Consider the following 23,504-nt stretch of genomic DNA (forward strand, 5'->3'; position numbering starts at 1 on the left):
ATTTTTCATTACTAATTCAATTCCTTAAATGTTTATAAGACCATTCTAATTTTCTATTTCTTGAATTAGTTTTTCCATAATCTTTTATTTCATGCTTTAGAAAAGTTAAAAACTAATATAATGAGTTCCTTTTATTTAGATGACCCAGTTGCCATTTTGCCACGTTTTCTTTATGTAGATTAATATAGACTTTTTTTCTTTTTTTCTTTACTGACTCATTTTCAGGGAAGTTACAAATTTATTAAAAATGTGCTATTCATATTTCCTACTTGGTTACTGATTTTTTCTGATCTACCAGTTACCTACTGATGATGGTTATGTCTATTTTTCCTTTGAAGACCTGTCCATGTTTGTTTTATATATTTTTAGACTGTGTTATTAGGTACATACAAGTTTAGAGCTGTTACATCTTTTTTTTTTTTTTTAAAGATTTTATTTATTTATTTGACAGACAGAGATCACAAGCAGGCAGACAGGCAGGCAGAGAGAGAGGAGGAAGCAGGCTCCTTGCTGAGCAGAGAGCCCGATGCGGGGCTCAATCCCAGGACCCTGAGATCATGACCTGAGCCGAAGGCAGCGGCTTAACCCACTGAGCCACCCAGGCGCCCGTGTTACATCTTTCTGATGAAACTTTCATCACTATGGAACATCTTTATTTTTGCAGTTCTTTATACGTTAAAGTTTGTTTTATCTGGTAACAGTATAACTAGACTAGTTTTCTTTTGGTTAGTATTTACCTAGCATAAGTAAATCCTTTTCAGTCCTTTTTCTTTTTTTTTTTTTTTTAAGATTTTTTTATTTATTTGTTTAACAGAGAGAGAGAGACAGTGAGAGAGGGAATACAAGCAGGGAGAGAGGGAGAGGGAGAAGCAGGCTTCCCGCTGAACAAGGAGCCCGATGCAGGGCTTGACCCCAGGATCCCGGGAGCATGACCCGAGCTGAAGGCAGATGCTTAACGACTGAGCCACCCAGGCACCCCCCTTTTCAGTCCTTTGATTTTCAAAATTTTTCTGTGTCCTGTGCTTTGCAGAAGGGATCTTGAAGTTTAAGCTGATACTTTCCTTCTGCCCTTGACATCCCTAAATAGACCATTTTGCCTTCTCTCCTAGCGGCAGTACATACCTGTGAAAGTGAAGAGCAAAGCCTTCTGGATCTTCTCTTGGGAATATGCCATGATGTACGTGGGAAGTCTAGTGGTAATCATTTGCCTCTCCTTCTTCCTTCTCAGCTCCTGGGATTTCATCCCTGCAGTCTACGGCTTCATGTAAGTAATGACTTCATTAGAAAACGCTAGAAGCTAATTTTTTTTCTCAGCTCCAGCTGGAGTCAGAGGGTGAGCAACCATAGGGAGCATCTCAACACAGTGGTCCTCGGACTTCAGCGTGCACTGGAATCACCTGCAGGGCTTCTTAACTCCAGATTTCTGAGCCCAAACTCTAGAGGTTCTGATTAAGTAAATTTGGGATAGGAACCAAGAATTTACATTTCTGACTAGTTTTCAGGTGATGCTAATGCTGGAACACACTTCGAGAACCACCTTCAATCTAGTGAGATTAAAGATCACTCTCTAGCAACATCTGAAGCAACGGCCAGCCTCTGCCTGGAAGGGTTTGGTTCAGTCCCCAACAGGAATGGATGTATTCCTCTCCTGCAAGAGGGTCTCTTAACAGTTTTAAAATAAAGCCACCTCCCATATACCAAACTTGTAGAGAAAATCAGAATGAAGTATGAATTCTGCAGCCATTTCCCAGTGCTCTCTGTATGGTATGTTGAGGAGGATGGTCGCTGCCCAGACCTCAGGGAACTCACAGCCCAGTGAGGTGTTAGACAGTTAAACCTGTCAGGGTGCGGAAGGGATATGGAGTGGCAGACTCTGCTTTGGGATTCTGGACTGCTAATTTGTGTTAAATCCTGGCTGAGCATGACTGTTAGCTCTCCATGCTATTCCTTAGATAGGAATTTGTATTGCTGGTAAAAAGCTTTCCCTGGTTTTTTGCTGACCCATAAACGGTGTTTTTTTGTTTTTTTGTTTTTTTTTTACTGTATTCTTTATTTCATTTTATAGAAAAGGAAATGTAGTCACAGCAGGAGGCAAAGACTTGCCTTGGGTGGAGGCCTTGGGGTCAGTGAACTCTGACCGTGAGCCAGGGCATATTTCTCCCTTCTCTGTGCTCCATTTGTTGCCCTTTTAAAATTGTGAATTAACCTCAGTTTCAGCTCTGTTTTTTAAAATAAAACATATCATGTAAATTTTTAGAAGAGCCAGAATGGCAACCAGTCTTCATCTGATATAACTAGACAAAAAGTTTTCCAGTGAAACCCTTATTTCTCAAATGAGATCTGGGATCCTAGCTGGAACCTGCTGACGCTTCTGCAAGGCCCCAGAAGTCACTGCGGTGTCAGGCCCTCGGTTTCTGGCTCCTGCTGTGCGGCTGCAGAGCAAAAATGGGGAGCAGCAGGGTCTTGAGCTTGCTCCTGTAGGGAAGTCTCTGGAATGCCCCCAAATAGAGATTGTTTCCTTAAAAACCATTCCTCTTTTGTTACAGTCCTGAATATCTCCTAAATGTAAACATATGTATTTTAGGCCCTAAAAGAGGGACTGGTCTTTTGAGTTCTAGCCTGAATGCTGCCTCATTTCAGATCTTTGATGCACACCAGAGTTTGGTTCAGCTGATATTTGTTAAGGGTTATCATTTTCTGTTTCTCTGCCTCTTGTTTTTATTAATTACCTATATCCAGGGTGCCTTAAGAGCCCCTCACATGCTGATCTCAGTGGGGACAGAGTCATCCTTGGCTGCCCAGTGGTGACCAAAATCTTCAGGAGAAGACTAGGTCAAAGCAAACCGTTTACAATTTGGCTCTCTTTTTTTCTCTCCCTTTGTTTTCTTCATTCCAGACTTTCTGTTCCAGATCTCACTCCAAACATTGGTCTTTTCTGGTACTTCTTTGCGGAGATGTTTGAGCACTTCAGCCTCTTTTTTGTGTGTGTGTTCCAGATCAACGTCTTCTTCTACACCATCCCCTTAGCCATAAAGCTAAAGTAAGTGGTCGGACCTGCTGCTGCTTTGTCCATGAGCTGTTGGTAGTCTTACCAGTGCCTTTCTAACCGGGATCATCTGCTGACAGGTTTATGCCATCTCTGCCCAGGGAACCCTGCCCTTAGTGGGCCCTGGTTCCCGTAGCCACAGCCAGCAGTAGAGCCACACACAAGTGCAGGCCGCAGGAAGGATGCTTCGTAGCACCCTGGTGTTTCCCCGGGCTTCACTCTGAGCCCACGTGCTACTGAGCCCACTCCTTATTTTGGATAAGAGGAAGGGCTTGGTGTTGGAAGGTGTCTTTGGAAAACATGGATCTTGTTGGGTGTCCTCCATCGGTATCCCAGGGACAGTGGGGACTCAGGATGTATTACCTGCAGCTCTGTTTAATCTTCTGATCAATGTCCTTCAAAAGGCTTGTCTGTGGAGCTCTCTTCTGTAGTGTAAGAAAGCTAACATGTACTGAGCCTGGCTCCAGCCCAGCCCTTTTTAGGCTTTTTTTTTTTTTTTTTTGAAGGTTTTTATTTATTTGACACAGAGATAAAGAGTACAAGTACAAGTGCAAGAGCAGCAGGCAGAGGGAGAGAGAGAAGCAGGCTCTCCGCTGAGCAGGAAGCCCAATGCGGGGCTCCATCCCAGGACCCTGGGAGCACGACCCGAGCTGAAGGCAGTGGCCCAAGCGACTAAGCCACCCAGGCGCCTCCTTTTTAGGCTTTCTGAAAAGTGTTCATACCTCACCCTTCCAGCATTTCTTGGAAGTAGGCATCATTTTATTATCATCACTTCCATTTTATAGTCGAGAAATGGACATTCAGAGAAGTGGAATAATTTTCCCAGAGTCACACAGCTAGTAAGTAGTGGAGCTGGGATTCAGACCTACGTTTGTTTATCTCCAAAATCTATGCTCATCCCCCTGCACCATGCCAAACTCCTGAGAGAGATCACTTAGCATCTGGAAATTGCTCTATTTTTTTTTTTTTTTAAGATTTTTATTTATTTGACAGAGATCACAAGTAGGCAGAGAAGCAGGCAGAGAGAGAGAGTGGAGGAAGCAGGCTCCCTGCTAAGCAGAGAGCCCGACGCGGGGCTTGATCCCAGGACACTGGGATCATGACCAGAGCCGAAGGCAGAGGCTTTAACCCACCGAGCCACCCAGGCGCCCCTGGAAATTGCTCTGTTATCCTGGCTTCAGAGAAGGGAAAACAGGCATTGACACATGGTCCAGATGATGGTCCTGGGTGCCTGAAGAGCCCCTCACATCTGATCTCAGTTGGGGCAGTTGTCCTTGGATCCTGGTCCAGGGAACCTGGAAGGGAATTTGGTTTAGAGTTCAAGAGCCTGAGTTCTCTGTTCTAACCTTCCTGCCAGTCTTCTTGGCCAGTGTACCAATGCACATGGCTCCCATTCTATAAAAGCTCAGAGCTCATGCCTCCTTCCTGTAACATAGCCTTGGCCTGGCATCTGACAGAAAACCTTCCTTGGCCTTGCAGTTTCCAGAACTCTGGCAGCCTTGCCGAGCCAAGCTCGCCAGCCGTCTGTTGTCCCCAGTCCCTGCCTTTGTTTTGGTTAGGCCTAGCTGCTGGGCTGAGAGAAGCAAGGAGCCCGGAACACTTCTCCTCACTCTGTGTAGCCCGTTTCATTGTCTGCATGTGAAAGGCCCAGGTGGCTCCTGGGTAGACAACCGGACCACTGGCATGTGATCCCCACCCTAACCCGCCCCTGGCCAGGGCTTCAAGGGTGTAGGGACAGACAGAAGGTATGAAGTGACCTCCCCTGTTGTCGCCCTCCTGAGCCTGGATCGGAAGCTCCACTAACTCTCCAGCCCCCTGTGGTAGTTGCTTCCAGTGCCAGCCTTGGGGAGCAGACCCCTTCTGGCCGCCTCTCTCCAGACAATCCTGCAGGAGGTTTGGGTCTCTGTATTTCTTGTCACTGTATTTTCACAGGTCCTTTCATAGAAATGTTGCAGTTCTTTCTTACCAGCTATCTGAAAAGTCCACAGCCAGTGATTTGGCTTATCTTTAGGAAGATGCTCACTGAGCTAGCTGGACCCTTCTAGAGCCTACCGGACTGTGAGACTTCACCAAGCTGAGTCTGAGGCATTTGCTGTGTGAAACTGCTCAAGTGTTTAGGGTGTGTACATGTTTGTCTCCACATCTCAGGCTGACACCCACTGAGTCACCCTGACCTTTGACCTGTAAGACAAGAATACCATTAATCTCTGAAGAAAACTTTAATGAGCTGGATACCCAGGTACTGCGCAGAAGGAAGCCATATGCAGGTTGTTCAGGTACAGCGGAGGAGGGTGTAGATCTGGCCTCTTCTGTTGGCTTCCCGTTAGCACTTGGTCAGCTCTCAGAGGAACATTGGAGATGGAGCTCTGTCCCCACCCTTCCTGCTGAGAGCTGTGATCAGCTAGGCACTCAGGAGAACAGTACTGGTGATGCTTAAGAGTTCTGGAGATAAACAGCCCTACTGCTTACTAACTCCCCTACCTTCTCGGAACTTCCGTTTCCTCGTCTGCCGAGTGTGGGTGATGGTACTGCCTACTTCGAGGAGTAGTGGATGCACAATAGGGATCACACGTGATGGCACAAGGGAAGGGCCCCCGGGACAGAACTTGGCAGAGTGAGGGTTTAGGAAATGGTAGCCATTTTTGTTAGTTTAAGGTAACAAGATCTTCTGGCACCTAAGGGCTGAAAAGCTGCCTGCAGCAATCAGTTCTCTTTCTGGAAGGGAGTTCTTCATAGCTAAGGGTCTGGAGACTAGACTGACGGTACTGTCAGAGGAGAAGAGTGTCAGCAAGGAGGCACATCCTGCCGGTTGTCAGAGAAGCCTGTGGCGAGGGAGGCTGCTGGATGACTCTGACAAGCAGCCATTAGAGCCCAGTAATGAAGCTGACTTCATTTGTTTTCTTCCTCAGTGGCTCCTGGGGGAAGGCCCGGAGCTGGGATGGGGCTTGGAGGATGATGGGCTGTTTCTCTAGTGTTTGCTGGGCCCTCCTCACCCCCACCTCTGGACATCTCTGGGTCCCCACGGTTTTCTGCTGTACTACTCAGTCTGGCCCCCATGTCTTGTGGCAGCAGAGCCAGCCCCAGCCTGAAGTTCCCTGGAGAGTATTTTTGGGTTCAAGGGACGGGGTTACGAGTCTCTGGGGTGGACCTGGTCCCTGACTGATCTCTCCCTCTCTCTCTGCCTGCCCTGCCCCTCCCCAGGGAGCACCCTATCTTCTTCATGTTCATCCAGATTGCTATCATCTCCATCTTCAAGTCCTATCCAACGGTGGGGGACGTGGCCCTCTACATGGCCTTCTTCCCCGTGTGGAACCATCTCTACAGATGTGAGTACTCCCACCCCCAAACCTCTGGTGGCAGATTTGTGTCAGCCTGGTCCCTGGATGAAACGGCCAGGGAAAAAGAAATTGATAGGCATTTGCTTAGCATCTGCTGTGCTAGCAGCCCCGGGAGAGAGACAGTGACCTGAGTGTCTGCCTGCTAGGTACGAGAGGCTAGTGTTGGTAATAATAGTAAGCAGCATTTCAGGGGTGCCTGAGTGGCTCAGTCAGTTAGCAGCTGCTTTCAGCTCAGGTCAGGTCATGGTCTCCAGGTCCTGGGATTGGCCAGGTCAGCTCCCTGCTCAGCAGAGAGTCTGCTTCTCTCCCTCTGCCCCTCGACCCTCTGCTCGTGCTCACTCATGCTCACTCTCTCTCTCTCAAATAAATAAATCCTTTTTATTTATTTTTTTTTAAATTTTTAAAAAGATTTTATTTATTAGACAGAGATCACAAGTAGGCAGACAGGCAGGCAGAGAGAGGAGGAAGCAGACTCCCCGCTGAGCAGAGAGCCCAACGCGGGGCTCAATCCCAGGACCCTGAGATCATGACCTGAGCCGAAGGCAGAGGCTTTAACCCACTGAGCCACCCAGGCACCCCTCTCAAATAAATAAATCCTTTTAAAAATGCTGCTTATTTTATTTCTAAAAATATTAATTTGAGAAAGAGAGAGAGCGGGGTGGGGGGGAGAGGCAGAGGGAGAGAATCTTAAGCAGACTCCATACTGAGTACAGAGCCTGTCAAAGACTGGGGGGCTCTATCCCACAACCTATAAGATCATGATTTGAGCGGAAGAGCTGAAACCAAGCGTCCGATGTTTAACTGACTGAGCCAGCCAGGCACCCCAAAATAACCACCATTTTTTGAGCACTTACTCGGTACCCAGCTGGCCACTGTGGTTCTAAGAGTGTTACGTGCATTAGGTCAATTCGTCTTCACACCAGCCTTGGCGGGAAAATATCGTCACTTGTTCAAGGGTACGTGATAGGTAAGTGGAAGGGCTGGCTATGAGCCTCTAGCTAGTCCTGTCCAGTAGGGCTTTCTGTGATGATGGAAATGTCCTGTATCTGCACAGTCCAATAGAGCAGCCACTGGTGTGACTCAGAAACCCAATTTTTAATTGAAATTTATTTAAATTTAAGAAGTCACACATGGCTGGTAGCTACTGTTGTGGATGGTGGAACACTAGATCTTGGGCTTTGAACCATTTCCCAGCACTGCGTCCACAAAAGACAATGGCAACACTACCCATCTGCCTGCTCTGAAGACCTGTTTGACTCTAGCCATCCCCTCCCCCAAAGAGGGCATTCAGTGAGCTGCTCTTGCTCCCTAGACCCCAAGTATTTTCCTCATTTGGACTCTTGTTTGTTTGTTTTTTTTAAAGATTTTATTTATTTATTTAACAGAGAGAGACACAGTGAGAGAGGGAGCACAGGCAGGGGGAGTGGGAGAGGGAGAGGGAGAAGCTGTCTTCCCGCTGAGCAGGGAACCTGATGCAGGGCTCGATGCCAGGACCCTGGGATTATGACCTGAGCCAAAGGCAGATGCTTAATGACTGAGCCACCCAGGTGCTCCCCGCAGTTGGATTCTTAGACCTCTGTGAGGGTTCTTTTCAGTGTAATGAGCTTCCTGAGGGTAGGCTTATGATTCACTCTACTCTGTGTCCCCATCCCCCCGGGATCAGACCTGACCCACACAGCTCAGCAGGTGTATCTGGATGGGTTTTTTGGCCCCCCTAATAAAGAAGCAGTATCAGTGGCCCAACGCCACTTGATTCTCTAAACTAAAATGGGAGGGGAGCTGTGGGATTTTCCTTGCCTATAATGGGTACACAGCAAGATGTCAAGAATGAACTTGGGGAGGGCTGGCTTCAGAGGAAGTAAATCTTCCTTGTTATTTGGGGCTGTCTCGGTGTCAACCAGGAAGTGAAACCAACCAACTGCTAGAAAGAAACCTACCTGTAAGTCGGGGCCTCTGAGCGAAGGTAAACAGCAGAGTGGGCGGGCTAAGCCCGGGCTGCCCTTGCAGGTGGTGATCTGTGGGGCGGTGACCAGTCTGGACTGACCGGGAGAAGGAAGTGGCATCTTCTGCCTGTGACATCCTCATTGCACAGATAAGAATCATCCAGTCTAGTGGGCTCAGAGTCAGCCTGGTGCCCCTCAGCAGAGTGGCCAGTGACAAGTCATGAGGCCACCAAACATGTCAACATGCCCTAGATTGTGACAGGGTGGGTCTTGGGTACATTAATCCTCTTTCCCCAAAAGTAGAGTCCTTGTTTTCTTAGCTGTCTGTCCCACACGGGACACTTCTTGCCCTTGGTTAATCCTTCATTCCTTATTCCTGAACACACCCTGGAGCCAGAAAGACTTGAATCTGGATCCCGGTTTTCGCATTACTAGCTCTCTGTTTTTAGGAAAATCACCTAACCTTTCTGAGTCTCTTGGTTTTTTTATCTGTCAGATAGGGAGAATATCTTCCATGGGTGTTTTAAGTTTGAGAAAGGATATATGTACAGAGCACTCCGGTTATCTCCGGTAATAATCATGCAGGGGGGCCCCCGCGTAGTTCCATGATCAAAGCTTCGAGCTAAGTAGTCAGAGTCATTCCAAGTCATTGGAATAAACATATTTTTTCAAAACTTGAAATAAGCTATTTTATGCCCCTCGGGGTTGAGGCAGAGAAAATAAGGATGAGGTTTCTAGAAACCTAGATGATCTAATCACTGCTGTAGCTGGCTGGTTGGGCAAGCAGTCTACAGTTAGCTTGATAGAAGGTCCTGCACAGAGCACTGGCTGTCCGCCTCGATGGCTGGCCCATGTGGCAGGGAAAACTTGTGCTCAGGGTATCCGTGTGGGGCAGGACGGCCATGCGCCTTGCATTCAGCCCGGAGCACTGCCAGCCGAGTCCTCCGGACCTGTGTGCAGAGACTCGGAGCAGTCTGTAAGTCTAGGTTGGATATATTCAGAATTGCAGTGTGGTTAAAATTCAGTTTAAGCATTAGTTGCCAGTGCTAACATGCCTGCTCACACATACAACTTTTTGTTTTCGTATCCCAGCCAGTGGGAGGAGAAGAGGTGTGTGGGCCCTGCCCTGAATGGAGGCCCCAGAGGCTGGGACTCTAGTGCTTGGGGCAAGGATGAGTCATATGGACACACACTTGTGGTGTCAGGGAGCAGCCTGCTGGCAGAGCCCATGCTGGCCTGCAATGGTCCGACTCAAAGAGCCGGTTACCAGAGCTTGCGTGTATGTGTGTGTGTGTGTATTTTGTTTTGTTTTTATTAACTTTTGTATAAAGATAAAAGAATATGGATTAAAAAGCATACAAATCTAGGGAATAATAATACAATAAGCACCTTTGAAGCTCCCAGGTCCCTTCTGTGCTCCTCCCAGTGGGATTGGATTCAAGTGGAATTTTTTTTGTTAGAAGATTTTATTTATTTATTTATTTATTTACTTATTTATTTGAGAGAGGAGAGAGAGAATGAGTGAGCACTATTGGGGGAGCAGTGGTGTGTCGTAGGTAGAGGGAGAGGGAGAAGCAGACTCCCTGCTGAGTCTGACAAGGGGCTCCATCCCAGGACCCTAAGGTCATGACCTGAGCTGAAGGCAGCCGCTTAACCCACTGAGCCCTAGAATTTTATTCCTGAATGCTTGAGGCTCAGAGAGGGAAGGGGACTTGCCTGAAGTTTCAGTTTGCCAGTAACAGAGGCAGAGACTGGATAAGCCACCCTACAAGTGTGGTGAGGACTCAGATTCCATCTGACCCCGTAAGTCCAATGAAGGGTGAGCCTTCCGTCTCATTAGGCCCAGGTCATCTCTGACATCTCTGACACCTTGTGCCTGGAACAAGCTGTCCTGTGCCCCAGGCCCCCAGCACCGTGTGCTCTGGCGTATGGCTTTAATCCTCTGGCCTGTCAGCCAGCAAGAGTGAGTAGCAGCTCCCTGTTCCTGCAAAGGTCACCACAGGGCAGAAGCCAGCTGAATGCTGGTGACAGTTCCTCCAGGCACATGGGGATGTATCTTTGCAGCTGTCTGTAATTGCAGCCAGGAGCTGCATGGGAGCCTCTCCCAGACTCTGTGCACTTTGTCATCTTCTCGTTGCCCTGTCTGAAATCCAGAGTGGCTAGAGGCAAGGAATGATGACCTACCTGGGCTGTCAGGCCACAGGAGTTTTGTTTGAGGAGTAATATAAATCTTTTTCAGCAAACTAATTTCCAGGGGGTCAGAAAGAACTGATGAAAGGGGCATCTGACTCTTGGTTTCAGCTCAGGTTGTGATCTCAGGGTTGTGGGATCGAGCCCTGCCTTGGGCTCCACACTCATAACGGAGTCTGCTTAAGACTCTCTGCCAGGGCACTTGGGTGGCTCAGTTGGTTAAGCATCTGCCTTCAGCTCGGGGCTTGATCCTGGGATCCTAGGATGGAGCTCTGGGCTCTCTGCTCTGCTGGGGCCCTTCTTCCTCTCCCTCAGCCTGCTTGTGTACTCTCTGTCAAATAAATAAAATCATTAAAAAAAACCCCAAAACCAAAAAACCTCTGCCTCTTAGCCCTCTCCCCTAAAATAAATAAATAAATCTTAAAAAAAAAAAAAAAAGAACCTCTAAGAACTGTACATAGTAATGTGGGAGTAGGGGAATGGCAAAAAGGTTTGTTCTCCTTTCTTGAGGTTGTAACGTGTTTACTAATAGTAATTCTCAATGCAAGTATCCCTTTTCCCAGACTTCCCGATGGGAGCAAATAAGTCTCAGGAAGGCTTGAGTTAGGGCTTTACCCTCTCAGCTTTGAAAACCCAGAATCATGGAAATTTCAGGGCAGAGAAGAGGACCCCACAAGCCCTCCAGGCCAGTGTTTTCAAATTGTGGGAGTTCACAGACCACTAATACTTTTTTTAAAAACTCTGGTGACAGAGTTGCCAACTTCTTATTTTGCTGAAGACATTAAAATAGTCAACTGCCAGCCATTCATCCCCATTTCACAAAAGAAAAGACTTTTTCCACAACAACAACAACCAGCAACAGAGAATTACCTGTCACTTCTCATGAATCTTGAGTTCGAAACATTCACCTTTAACAAGAACTCTGAACTACTTAGTTCTGGTTATCATCACCATGACACAGACCAGTGAAATCTCTGTTGCAGACTGGTCTGGGCCTCTTACTTGCCAAGGGTCTGCAGCTGTAATCCCGGGGTTTGAAGCCTTGGCTGCATATTGGAATCACCAGGGAAGATGTTACAAAGGACTATGGATGCCCAGACCCCACCCCTAGAGACTCTGATTGACTCAGACCAGGTGGGGCTTCCCTGTGATCTTATTTTGCAGCCAAAATTGAGCCTTGCATGTGTAATCCAGTCCCCCTTCCGATGCATGAACCCCTGGTACAGCAATTCTACCAAGTGTCTGTACAACCAAGACAAACAACCTAAATGTTCTGGGAGGTTCCCCATCTCTGAAATCTCCCCAAACTCTGATTTGGAAGAAGGGATTTCCTGAAGGTCAGGATCAGAGAGGGGAAGGGAACTTCTGTACATTAAGTGCCTGCTGGGATACAGATCCATTGGTAAGTTTGTGTTTGTTTGTTTGTTTGTTTTAAAGGCATTCTTTTGGTTAGTTTAAGTAACACTTACTAGTTTCTTTAAAAATACAATAACGTGTAAAGAAAAAGATAAACAGGGGCACCTGGGTGACTCAGTGGGTTGGGGCCTCTGCCTTCGGCTCAGGTCATGATCTCAGAGTCCTGGGATCAAGACCCAGGTCGGGCTCTCTGCTCAGCAGGGAGCCTGCTTCCTCCTCTCTCTCTGCCTGCCTCTCTCTGCCTACTTATAATCTCTGTCTGTCAAATAAATAAATAAAATCATAAAAAAAATAAAAAAGATAAACATAGCATATAATCCTACTGTTAGATTCCCCTTAATGAGTTAAAGGGGGAGGAATCCAGCGCGACAGGCAGATTAATGCTCCCCTCCCCACAAAGATATCCACATTGTCCCCAGAACCTGTGAATATATTACTTTATGTGGCAAAAGGATTTAAAGTTAAGGATGTTCAGATGGGGAGATTAGCCTGGAGGCTTATATGCAGGGAGGCCCAGTGTAATCCACAAGGGCCCTTAAAAAGTAGAAGGGCTTGGAGGCAGGGGGCACGTGGTGGGGATCTCTTCCACAGTTTTGCTGTGAACCTAAAACTGCTCCAAAAACTAAAGTCTATTTTCAAAAAAAAAAAAAAAAAAGTGGAAGAGGGAAGCAAAAGAGGTCATCGTGCTGTGGCAGAGGAAGGACTGACTCTGGCCTTGCTGGGTGAAGCGGGAACGGGGTTGTGAGGCTAGAATGCAGGCGGCCCCTCCTCGCTGTGCAGGCCTGTGGATGGCTTCTCCCCTGGAGCCTCCAAGAGGGCCCAGGCCCTGCGGGTGCCTTGAATTTAGCCTATGAGACCCATCTTGGACTTCTGACCTCCAGAACTGTAAGATAAACTCTACAGTGTTTGGGTTTTTTTTTTTAATTTTTTAATAATCTCTGTAGTGAACGTGGGGCTCAAACTCAACCCCAACTGTATACTGTTTAAGCCACTTAGGTCGTGGTGATTTGTTACAGCAACCATAGAAAATACTCAGGAATACATCTGCACCGGGTTTTCTGCACATCTTGTTCAATCTCTGTAAGCCACTGAGGGTAGGCATTTTAGTCCTACTCTGGAGATGGGGAAACTGAGGCTCAGAGAGGCTTGGTGTCCGAGCAAGGATTTTAACCAAGGTCTTTGTCTTTCTAAGGCCAAGTTTGGGCATGCTGCCCTGCTCCTTCGCCTCCACCTGTGGGTACCAGCGGGAGGGTCAGTCCTCCCTGGGGCCTCTCAGAGAGCTTCCTCCCTGCTGGGAATTCTGTAATTCCTTTGGGGGTGTGGGGGACCAAGTCAGACAGAGAGGGTGTCAGAAGAGTTTTTCAAATCATGTAAGGAAAAGTGAAGGACATTTGAAGAGAATAGCAGGGAACCTAAGACGTGAATTAAGGAAAATGGAAAAACGTGTTCCTAAGACCCAGGGCTGTGGCACTGTAGAGATGCTCCGGGAGGCAGCGAGGTGCTGTTATTTCCATGCGTTCCCGCTGCTGTTTCATCTGTGATCCCATAAGGACAGACAGTACCCTGCTTCGGTGGAGGGAAGCAATTACCCTTGGACTCCCAGAGTGGGGGGGTAGAGGGCATTGTTGTGCTGAAATGCCCCAGTTGAGGTCTCCAGACGCCTTCACAGACTTACGGACTCTAGCCATCCAGGCCCATCTAGCCCTCTGCACCAGTAGAAGGTGCAGAGACCAAACCTAGGACTTCCTACCGGCTTTGGGCCTGGGAAGCCATTGACTCAAGGGTCTGAAGCTTGCCTCTTGGCACCCCGGAGCCTCTGAGTCGGGGGCAGGGGGTTGGAGAGATTTCTGCCTCTGAGCTACACCAGGCTCTGCCTGGGGTCCCTCTGTCCTGTGGGGCCATCCCCCCAAGAAAGGGTGCCAAGAATAATCGGCATTGGGCTAACTGTGACCATCTGTCTTTGCAGTCCTGAGAAACATCTTTGTCCTTGCCTGTATCATTATCGTCTGCTCCCTGCTCTTCCCTGTCCTGTGGCACCTCTGGATTTATGCAGGAAGTGCCAACTCTAATTTCTTTTATGCCATCACGCTGACCTTCAACGTTGGGCAGGTAAGAGAGTCCAGCGCTGCACGGGGACGGGGATTCACTTTGTATCTTCAGACATACAACAAAGGCCGTGGGTTCTGCAAACTAGGCGTTTGGACGTGAATGAGAGGACCCTTCTTCCCCTGAATTAGCTCCTGGTCCAGTAGAGAAGATTAAAGAAGAGAGCAGTAGGGGGCGCCTGGGTGGCTCATTCGATTAAGAGTCTGCCTTCAGCTCAGATCATGATCCCAGGATCCTGGGATGGAACCCCCAGTTGTCAGACTCCCTGCTCGGCTTCTCCCTCTTCCTCTGCCCCTCCCCCTGCTTGTGTGCATACTCTCTGTGTCTCTCACTCTCTATCAAATAAATAACTGAAATCTTAAAAAAAAAAAAAAAGAGAACAGTAGAAAAGCTGAATTCAGCCAGCATTTATTGGGCCCCGTGCTGAGCCATCCCCCCTGTGAATTCTCCCAGCAAACCTGTGAGATAGTGTTATCACAACTTTACAAACAGCAGCCTAGGCTCACTCACACAGGTTGTCTCTTGCCCAAGGTCATTGGAGGAGTCAAGAACCAAATTTAGGGAAGTCTCCATTTATGACGCTACCCTCTTTCTGTAATCACACCTGAGCTGCGTGGCACTGTAGGGGGAGTGCGGTCGGAGGGGAAGGGGGAGGAAGAGGAGAGACTTTCCAGACTGGGACAGCAGGAGCAAAGGCAGGGAGACCAGAACTAGTTCGGTCTAGCTATTGGGTCAGAGCACAAATCGTGGGGCTGGGAGTAGTGGGTGAGGAGGCAGAAGGTGTCAGAGAAGGAGAGGTACCAGCTAGGAGCTCCGATCTTCCTCTAACCCAGGGGCTTCCTCCCTGGGGACCACAGAGCAGTGGTTCTGAGCATCAGGGTGAAGGGGAAGTTGTTAAGAGTGCAGATGCCCTGTTAATGTTTAAATCCTGTAGTTAGGTTGTGACTATCACAATTATGTGGCTTTGTCCAAAAAAACCAACCAACCAACCAGATTCCCTGACCCCCATCCCAAGAATGTTGAGCTAACAGATATGGAAAACAGGGTCAGGAGTTTGTTTTAATAAGTTTCCACGGTGATTCTGCTACAGGTGGCCCAGCAAATTTCCCTGAAGTCCCCTTAGGTCAGCTCCATATTCCATGTGGGGTCTTATGAGAATCAGTTGTACCATTTGCCATTTCAATTGCCATTGGCACAGCCAGGCATTTCCTGTGCTTGATGGACCGGATGGGAAGCCAGGCGAGCTGGAGAGACTAATGATGCCAGTGACTGGTCCCCAGGGAGAGCCTTGCCTCCAAGGTTAGCTGCTGGGAAAGAGGAGGGGAGGAGTTTGGGCTGTCGCAGTGACTGATGGGTCTGGTATTTCCTGCACAGGCCTTTCTGGACAATTAATGTTCAGCCTGGCTATTTATCCTGGTTTGTAAACAGCAGGAAGGGAGATGGGGGGCCCTGTACCCTGGGAGGGACTGTCCTAGAGGGTCCATCCTATCTGTCACACACAGGTTATTCGTGGTGGACGCTCAGCTCCTCCTGTGTCCTGTGGAAACGGAAATGCGCAGGATTCAACTTAATACTCGAGGAAATCCAAAAAGTTGTTCTCGCCCTTCCTTCTTGCTGAAGTATCTTTAATTATCCTTGGAAAGTGATGGCTGGCATGTGAGGGCATCGGTCCTGCCCTGGGCCCCTATGGGGTTTGGCAAAAGCTCCCCTGAAATGTTTCACAGCTTGTCATCAGGTCATGAGTGTCAGGTGTGGGTCAGGGATACAGCTGCAGTGATTCTGAGGTATTCCTGGAACTTGCCAGATAACAGCTGCTTTCCCTGTGGCTGTCTGTGTGAGGGAATGGTCTCCATCGATGGAAGGGGAGACGTTTGCAAGTGCTCAGGGGCCGTCGGAGGGACAAGAGACTGGGCTGTTGGAAAACGGGGCTGGGGGTGGGAACGTAAGGCCAGCTAGATGGAGTGTGCTAGTTGGTGGCTGAGCTGTGGAGAAAAACCAGGCTGAGTCCTTGGCGTTGTCTTCTTACCTTTTAGTCTCTTTTTAAAATGCACTTTTAATCAGACAAGTAATAAATGAATTCATTATTGCTAGGAAAAGAAATCAAACAACATAAAAGCTTACGAAATGAAAAGGGCTACCAGGATCCCCGTCTCTTCCCACCCCAGGGCAGACGTCATGACTGGGATCAATGTGGGGTGTCTTCGCAGATGTTGTCTGTGCATTTACCATGGCTGTCAGTACGCATGCATGCACCCCAAGCTTGCTCATGTAGATGGAGAAATGGCCTCCTACTCGGGCCACTGCTCTGGGTCTCCCAGTGTTTCCTTGATGATCTCCTCTTGCTGCTGGTTCTGAGAGCCTGTGGCAGGAGGAACTTGATTGATTTGACTAGGTAGGCCCCCACTGGTGGACATTGAGGCTGCTTCTGGTGGTTCTGCTATAAGAGGAAGAGCCCTGGGTGTCCCTCTGCGTAACCTCGTTACACACAGGCCAGCGTTTTCTCAGGACAGACTCCTGGTGGTGAGATTGACTGGGTCAGAGGACATGGCCTTGTGCATTTTGGCAGAAATATTATTGCCACATCGCCCTTCAGGCAGGTCCTACCGACCTCCAGGTCTCCCAGCTGTGGCCCAAGTGCCTGTCAGCTGGTGCAGACATCACACACCTGTGTCATCCGGTGCAGACATCACACACCTGTGTCATCCGCCGCCTCGAGTCTGGACTCTTGAGTCAGACAGCTTTGTCAGGTCAGATGTTTTCGGGGACTGCTGGCTTTGTTTGGGCTCTGTGGTGGCTGCTGCCAGATTACTGAAGGGATATGTCACACGGGGTCACTTAATCACCAAGGCAGTCGCTCAGGTTCTGTCACTGTCCCGGAGCATTGACTGAGGCAGAAGAGCACCCGTCATGAGGTTAGACACGCCTGCCTCAGGCAGTTGTGAGCCAGGGTGTGAATATGAGATAGTTCGAATTTTGGTAACTGCTAAGTGTCCCCTCCCTAAAAAGGCCTTCCATAAGGTTCCCTGCTCCCCTGTCTCCTCCTTAGCCGGTTTGTTTCCCTCCTAGCACTCACCCAGTTTGTAACTTTATATTATTGTTTCTTTCAATGCCTCCCCCACTAGCCTGGGCACTTCATGCAAGCAGAGATCGGCCCGTCCTTCCCACTGCGGGGGCCCCAGCTACCAGCTTTGTGCTTGGCATAGGGCAGTTGTACAGTTGCTGAATGAATGAAGGAACCAGAGATGGCCAGGGAGAACATGGTGTGATGAAGGGCCCAGTGTGCAGAGTAACCACTGGAAGAATCTAGCGGGAACGAGATGGCCTTTCCTCTTGTGAGTGGTCAGGGAAAGCCCTGGGGAGCAAGGAAGAGCAGCTGGGCCTTCCAAACTTGGAAAACGAGAGGTCGGGGGGTGGGCAGGTGGGGGCCCAAGTTGCCCCCGCCGGCCGAGGTTAGTGGTTCACAGCTCTCTCCCTAACCCTTCTCTGGCTTCTGTCAGAGCCTGGTCTCTGTGGCTCCACAGAGTGTCCTCCCCAGATCAAGCCAGCCGCTGCCTCCATCTGACCTGTAGTCAGTGCTCTCATGGCGATGTGTGGCATTTGGGGACCTGTCTTCAGTCCCACAGCTGGCTTTTCTCAGCTCTTCTAGCTGGGACAGTACCCCAGTACCCCAGTACTCCTTCTCCCCTCTGTGGGCAGGACAAAGCAGAGCTGTCCTGGGGACCAGATGAGCATGGATTTGCAGGAGGCCTCCAAAGCCTGGTCTGTCGCTGTAAGCACGGAACTGAGCATGGAGAACATCTTGATCCACAGATTTTAAGTCCTGCTCTGTCTGAGTCAGTCAGTGCCGCACTCTGTGAAAGGACAAACTACTGATAAAGTCTTAGACAAACTACTGATAAAGTCTTAGTCGTACTGGCAGGTAAACCAGTGACTTATACCCCATCCTTTCCCCCGGGGCCACTAAGTAGTTTGCTGCTTGTGGCGTGGAGCATTTGTTAATTATAATTGTGCCTCAGAGTCAGGAACCAGGAAATGACAACAGTAAAACATCCATGGGTGTGTGTGTGTGTGCACACGTGCATGCATGTGCACTGAAAGGCTGGGGAGAAGGAGGGATTGTTATAGATTGGTTAGTTGAGGTCCTTTTTTACTTCCTCTCTGTGTGACCTTCAGCAAAGTGACTTCTCTGAGTTGCAATTTTCTTTAAACCAGGCTTGATAACCCTCCCTGGGTGTTGAAAGAACTGGGCATGTGTGGGTCCTGTTGCTATTACCCATATGTTGCTATGAAAGGTAGCGCCAGTGACCTGCTCTTCAGATAGCCAGAGCAAATCCATAGGGAAACATTCAGACCGATCAGCGGAAGGAAGGAGATCAAACTTCTTCCTTTTTTAAAACTCTTTTCTCCTGCAAGTCAGTGACCAGCGGAAGAAAAATAGTCTTTAAGGATTACATATAAACCAAAAGTAATACGTTGAGGGGCACGTAGGTGGCTCAGTTGGTTAAGCATGGGACTCTTGATCTCAGCTCAGGTCTTGATCTTAGGGTTGTGAGTTCAGGCCCCATGTTGGGCTTCATGCTGGGTGTGGAGCCGACTTAAACAAACAAAAAAGTAAGGTTGTTTAAATTGAGCTTTTTTAAAAGAGTAAGATCCAACATCCCACTCATTCCCCTTTATCTTAAAAATAGGGAACACGAGGAAATCTCTTCCTAAAATTATAATTAATAGTGGCTCATGTTTACAGAGTGCCTGCTGGGGCCAGGCTCATATGATCCCTTTAATCTTCTAGATCATGTGCTTGTGTGGCCTTCTGAACCTTTCCCTGTGCGTTCGTGTGTACTTGTATGCTCCTGGAAAACAGGTTTATTTGTGTGTGTTTTATTATTGGCATCATGACGAGAATAGGACTTTTTCCTTTTAATAAAACATCTGGGTGATCTTTCCCTGTTTGTGTAAGGAGGCTCCTCACCACAGTTGACGCAGCTGCCCCCTCCTGAGGGCCCTATAAGCTTCTTCCCTTGTTTTTATCACAAGGAATTCACTTAGTCCTTTTAACAGCCCTTTGAAGGAGGCACTACTATTCTCCTCTCCCGGTACCAATGAGGAAGCGGAGGCCTGGACGTCCCCAAGCTCTGAGGGGGGTGTTTTTTCATGCGCTTGTTTCTCATGTCCTCTTACTAGACGGCGGGCTCTGTGAGAACAGCCCCGGGTCTCTCGTGCTCAGGACTGTATCCCCAGCACCAAAAACGTTCAGTGATTGTTCATTGATGAATAATGGAATGAGCTGGGATCCAGAACTGCATTTTGTGACCTGTGATCCCATATAATCCTGTGTACCCTAACCTCCCAGTTCTAGCATCTGTTAGGACAGAGCTGCGCCCGTGCCAGGTCCTGCTGGATTCCTAGGGGGTCAGAGCCAGATCCCCCTTCCCATCTTCCCCTGTGGCTGACCCTGAGAGCCCCACTCCTATGTCTGTGTCTAAAATAGATTCCATACTGTCCAAAACAGTGTCCCAGCTGTGTCTGGAACATTCCATGAGTTGCTACCTCCTCACTGGGAGGTGCCAGCTCTTATCCCTTCTCCTTGTAGTGCAGATCTTGTAGATCCAAGCTGGCCTTGCTTTGGCCATTCTGCTTTCAGTCTCCAGGGAGCCCTGGAGCCCTGGGGTCTGGGCGCCAGCCTCTCGAGTTGGGTCCTGCTCAGGACTTGCTTCTTTACTCCACACATGAATGCATAGTCCTGTCTCCTGGAATTGCCTTCCAGTTGGTCTGATAGGTCATTCTGGGGAATGGGACACTGAGGAAATAAATGTATGGGGACATGTGGGACAGATCATCAATGGTGAGGTGGTGCGTATCCCCCGTTTCTGGATAGCCAGGGCGCATTTCAAGCTTAATGCCGTGTGGGAAGAGGTGTGCGCCGGTGGCCCAGGCTGGAGCCCTTGCCCGTGTCCAGCTGCCTGGGCTCTGCCTTCTGCACTGGTGGCATTTGGCCAGGTCTTCGTTCATTCCTTTGTCCCTCCTATCCTCAGACTTTGAGCTCGGTACTCAGCATCCCAAGCGTGGCTCTCACAGGCTCTTCCCTGCCTGCAACCAGAGTGACAGGAGAAGCCTGAGCTAAATATAGGGAGGCAAGGCCAGCAGAAAGCCTGGGCTTTGGAGGCCCGGCCTCCATCTCTCCCAGCCCCATCTCTCCTAGCTCGCTGGCCTTAGGCAAGTCTCCTAACTCCTTGGGCCCAATTGATTTATTTACAGTATTGGGCGCTTGCTGATGTGCCAGGCACTCTGCTAGCAGTGAAGGAGAAACAGCCCTGCTTCCTAGGAGCCCATGGTCTGAGGGAGAGAAAGGAAAGGAACCCGGCAGGGCCGGGGCAGCCTGGGGGTGCCGTGAATGGGGTAATAAGGCTGGGGCGCTCGGAGTTGCCGTGGGTAAGGGCAACTTGCCTTTGTGGGGAGGCAGCCTGTACACAGGGTGCCTTGGGGCGGGGGGAGCTGACTGGGCTCTCTGGGGTGACACCTGTGGGGAGGAAAGCGGGAGCGAGTGGGTGCGGAGGCCGTCCCACAGGCCTGCCGTGCGCCGCTGGAGAGCAGGAGCCCTGTCACGCTAAGGACAAGACTGAGGATAACTGTGATCCCATTCCTGCTTGGAAAACCTCCTCATGCCAGGAGGGGAAAAGGCTCCAGAATCTGGAGCACAGGAAGGCTGTTGAAAGCTGGCGAGAGGGGCTGGTGGCTTGTTTCCTCCGCCTCGAAGGATGGCTGTGAGGACTCAGTAAGGAGTTGGGGGGACAAAGCGTCTGTGAATTGAAAAGTGCTACATAGGTGACAGTTACCATCAAACCGACCTGGATCTTACATTGTGACCTCCAGACCCTGAGAGGAGGTCCAGTGATTTTCCCACTGTTTTGTGTCTTTAGAGCTAGAGGGTGGAGCTCGGTTTCTCCACCATCACCTCCCACACGCACCATTCAGGCCGGAGCTGGGTCACGCCAAAGCCCATTGTGCTCCATAGGTCGGCCATCAGCCCCTCCTGCTCCCATATTCTGAGATCCGAGGCGGGCAGAGGGTGCTGTGCTCTGCTTTCTCATGGTGACGACCACGTGAGCTCCACCAAGTGCAGCTGTGCTGTCGAGGGTCCGCATCTCCAGCCCCAGCAAGAGACCAGGGAACTGGGGCACACCTACGGTGAGAGCACCTGCTTCTCTGGGAGGCTGCTGCAGCCCAGGGGCCTCTGTTGGCTGTGGCTGCTGTTCTGAGACCCCCAGCTTCTAGACACACTGAATTAGCAGCCTACGTTGGCTTGGAGGTCTCTGATGCTTATTTTGCCTTTTCCCAAAAAAACTCAGTCTTCTTGGCTAAGTGACAGGGCTGTCATCGTGGGCCGCAGGTTAGCATGGGCCCATAACAGGACCCACATGTGTGGGTGCAGTCCTTTCACCCCCTCCCAGAATCCTTAACTGGGGGTGGGGGCTGTATGAGCGATGGAGAACTCAGGTTTGGGCCTCAGGCAGGACTAGCATTGCAGCCTAAAGCTTCCCTTACCCGCCCCCCACCATGACACTGAGCAAGACCCTTGATCTTGGAGTTCACTCATCTTCATCTGTAAGTGGGGCTTGTAAACCATACCCCAGAATGTTGTGAAGATTCAATGATACACTTTTTTTTTTTTTAATTGAGGTATAGTTGACACACAGGGTCACGTTGGTTTCAGGTGTGCAGTATGACAGGCTGGATCTGTTGTGCTGTGCCCACTACCAGGGCATCTGGCATCTGTCCCTGCACAGCGCTCCTGCAGTACCACCAGTGGGGGTGGGGAGGCGGCGACCCTTCATGACCTGCTCCCAGCGGGAGGCCTGTACCTGCCCCCTCCCCTACACCCGTTTTGTCCATCCCTTATCCCCCTCATGATGTTTTTTTGCTAAAGGGCCAGGCCAGGGCAGCTACCCAGAAGTTGTTGCTTTCCCAGTCTCTCCACTTTTCCAGCCCGTGATGGAGCACGTTCTGGCCCTTTTACTCCATGTGTGAAGCAGCCCTCCCTGTCCCTGACCGTCCTTTTATCCGCTGCCTCGTTACATCTTCATTGTGGCCCAGAAAGTAGTCCTGCAACCCTCACGGCTGCCAGTGAGAGGAGGGCGGTCTGCTCAGCCCCTACTGGGGTCACGCCGAGGACGTGGGCACCCGCAGGCCACTCCCAGAGCGCCAGCCCTTGGCCGGGTCCGGGGTCCCAGAGCTGGAGCAGGTGCCGCCCCATCTGGATGTGAGGCCAGCAGGAAGTGACTTCATCCCACGCATGGCATGACTGAGCATGGGATGAGGGAAGACTGGGGCAGGAGACGCAGAGGATCCCTCTCCAGGGATAAGCAGGAGCTCTGGTGGGAGGGGCTGAGCGGGGGCAGAGGCGGTGAGGCTGGCCCTGCGCTGTCTGCAGGACAGGCTGTCAGGCTCCTGGGGCATGTGGGGGGCCTGCGGGCGTGCAGGGCAGCATGTGGCAGTGGAGGCTTCTGAGCAGTCAAGTGAAGGGTTCATGTGCGTGTGTGTGTGTGTGTGTGGGTGTGTGTGTGAGAGAGAGAGAGAGAGAGAGAGAGACGTAAGAGACTCCCAGAGAGAGACCAAGAGATTGAGAGAGACAGACACTGAGAGGTCAAGAGAAGCCAGGGTGGTGAGGGGGCCTTCCAGCGAGAGCTGGCAGTGGGAAGGAGACAAGGAGGCAGAGTTGGAAGTCTGAGGAAGGGGATTGGCAGGACTCGGTGGTTGATGGCAGGAGAGTGGCTGAGGAGTCCAGTCATAGTTCTTGGGGGGCAGCTTAAAGAACGCACTGCCTGGGGCGCCTGGGGGGCTCAGTTGGTGAAGGGGCTCTGTGTCCGCACCTGTTGTGTTGCCTGAATCTCAGGGCCTCTGGGAAACCCCTTCTCCTCAGCCCAGATGGAAAGCCTCTAGGTCAGAAGAGGTTGTCTCAGCCAGCCTGCTACCAGCTTGGGGGCATCTCTCTGAAAGGGCCAAGCCTCCAGGCCAACCTGGTGTCCACAGGATGCCTTCCCTGTGGGGGCAGGGCACCCAGTCAGGTCTAGTGACTTTGGTTCCACACGGACCAAGCCCCACACAGGGCACAGGGCTCTTTCCCTCCATGCCATCCTCCCCCAACACTTCATCATGAAAATTTTCACAGACACAGCAAAGTGGAAAGACTGAACATTGAACACAAACATACCTACCACCTAGACTCTACCATTAACATTGTACTATACTTTGGTAATCACAAATTATCCATTCCTCAGTCCATCTTATTTTTAAAATATATTTCAAAGTGAAGTACAGATATCACTATGTTTCCTACTAAACATCTCAGCATGTATATCATTAACCGAGTTCAATACTTACTTATATTTTTCTTATGAAATTTACATACAGTGCAACACGACTCTTAACATGTCCATTTTCTAAAGCTGCCTTTCATTCAGCAACATA

General features: G+C 49.8%; 1 protein-coding gene across 2 annotated transcripts in view; it reads left to right on the forward strand.

Annotated features, from left to right (window-relative positions):
- The window catches only part of PIGU (phosphatidylinositol glycan anchor biosynthesis class U), an 88,513-nt gene that overhangs the window by 61,373 nt on the left and 3,636 nt on the right, over positions 1-23,504 (forward strand). Inside the window, exons 8-11 of one of the 2 annotated variants that reach the window (XM_032858840.1) lie at positions 1,110-1,264; positions 2,897-3,040; positions 6,248-6,372; positions 13,900-14,042. In XM_032858840.1, coding sequence (XP_032714731.1) covers positions 1,110-1,264; positions 2,897-3,040; positions 6,248-6,372; positions 13,900-14,042 — 567 coding nt within the window. The remainder of the gene's footprint in view (positions 1-1,109; positions 1,265-2,896; positions 3,041-6,247; positions 6,373-13,899; positions 14,043-23,504) is intronic. The other variant, XM_032858841.1, reaches the window with a different exon arrangement.

Source organism: Lontra canadensis, unplaced genomic scaffold (assembly GCF_010015895.1).
Source record: "Lontra canadensis isolate GAN:19392208 unplaced genomic scaffold, GSC_riverotter_1.0 scaffold16, whole genome shotgun sequence".
Lineage (NCBI taxonomy): Eukaryota > Metazoa > Chordata > Mammalia > Carnivora > Mustelidae > Lontra > Lontra canadensis.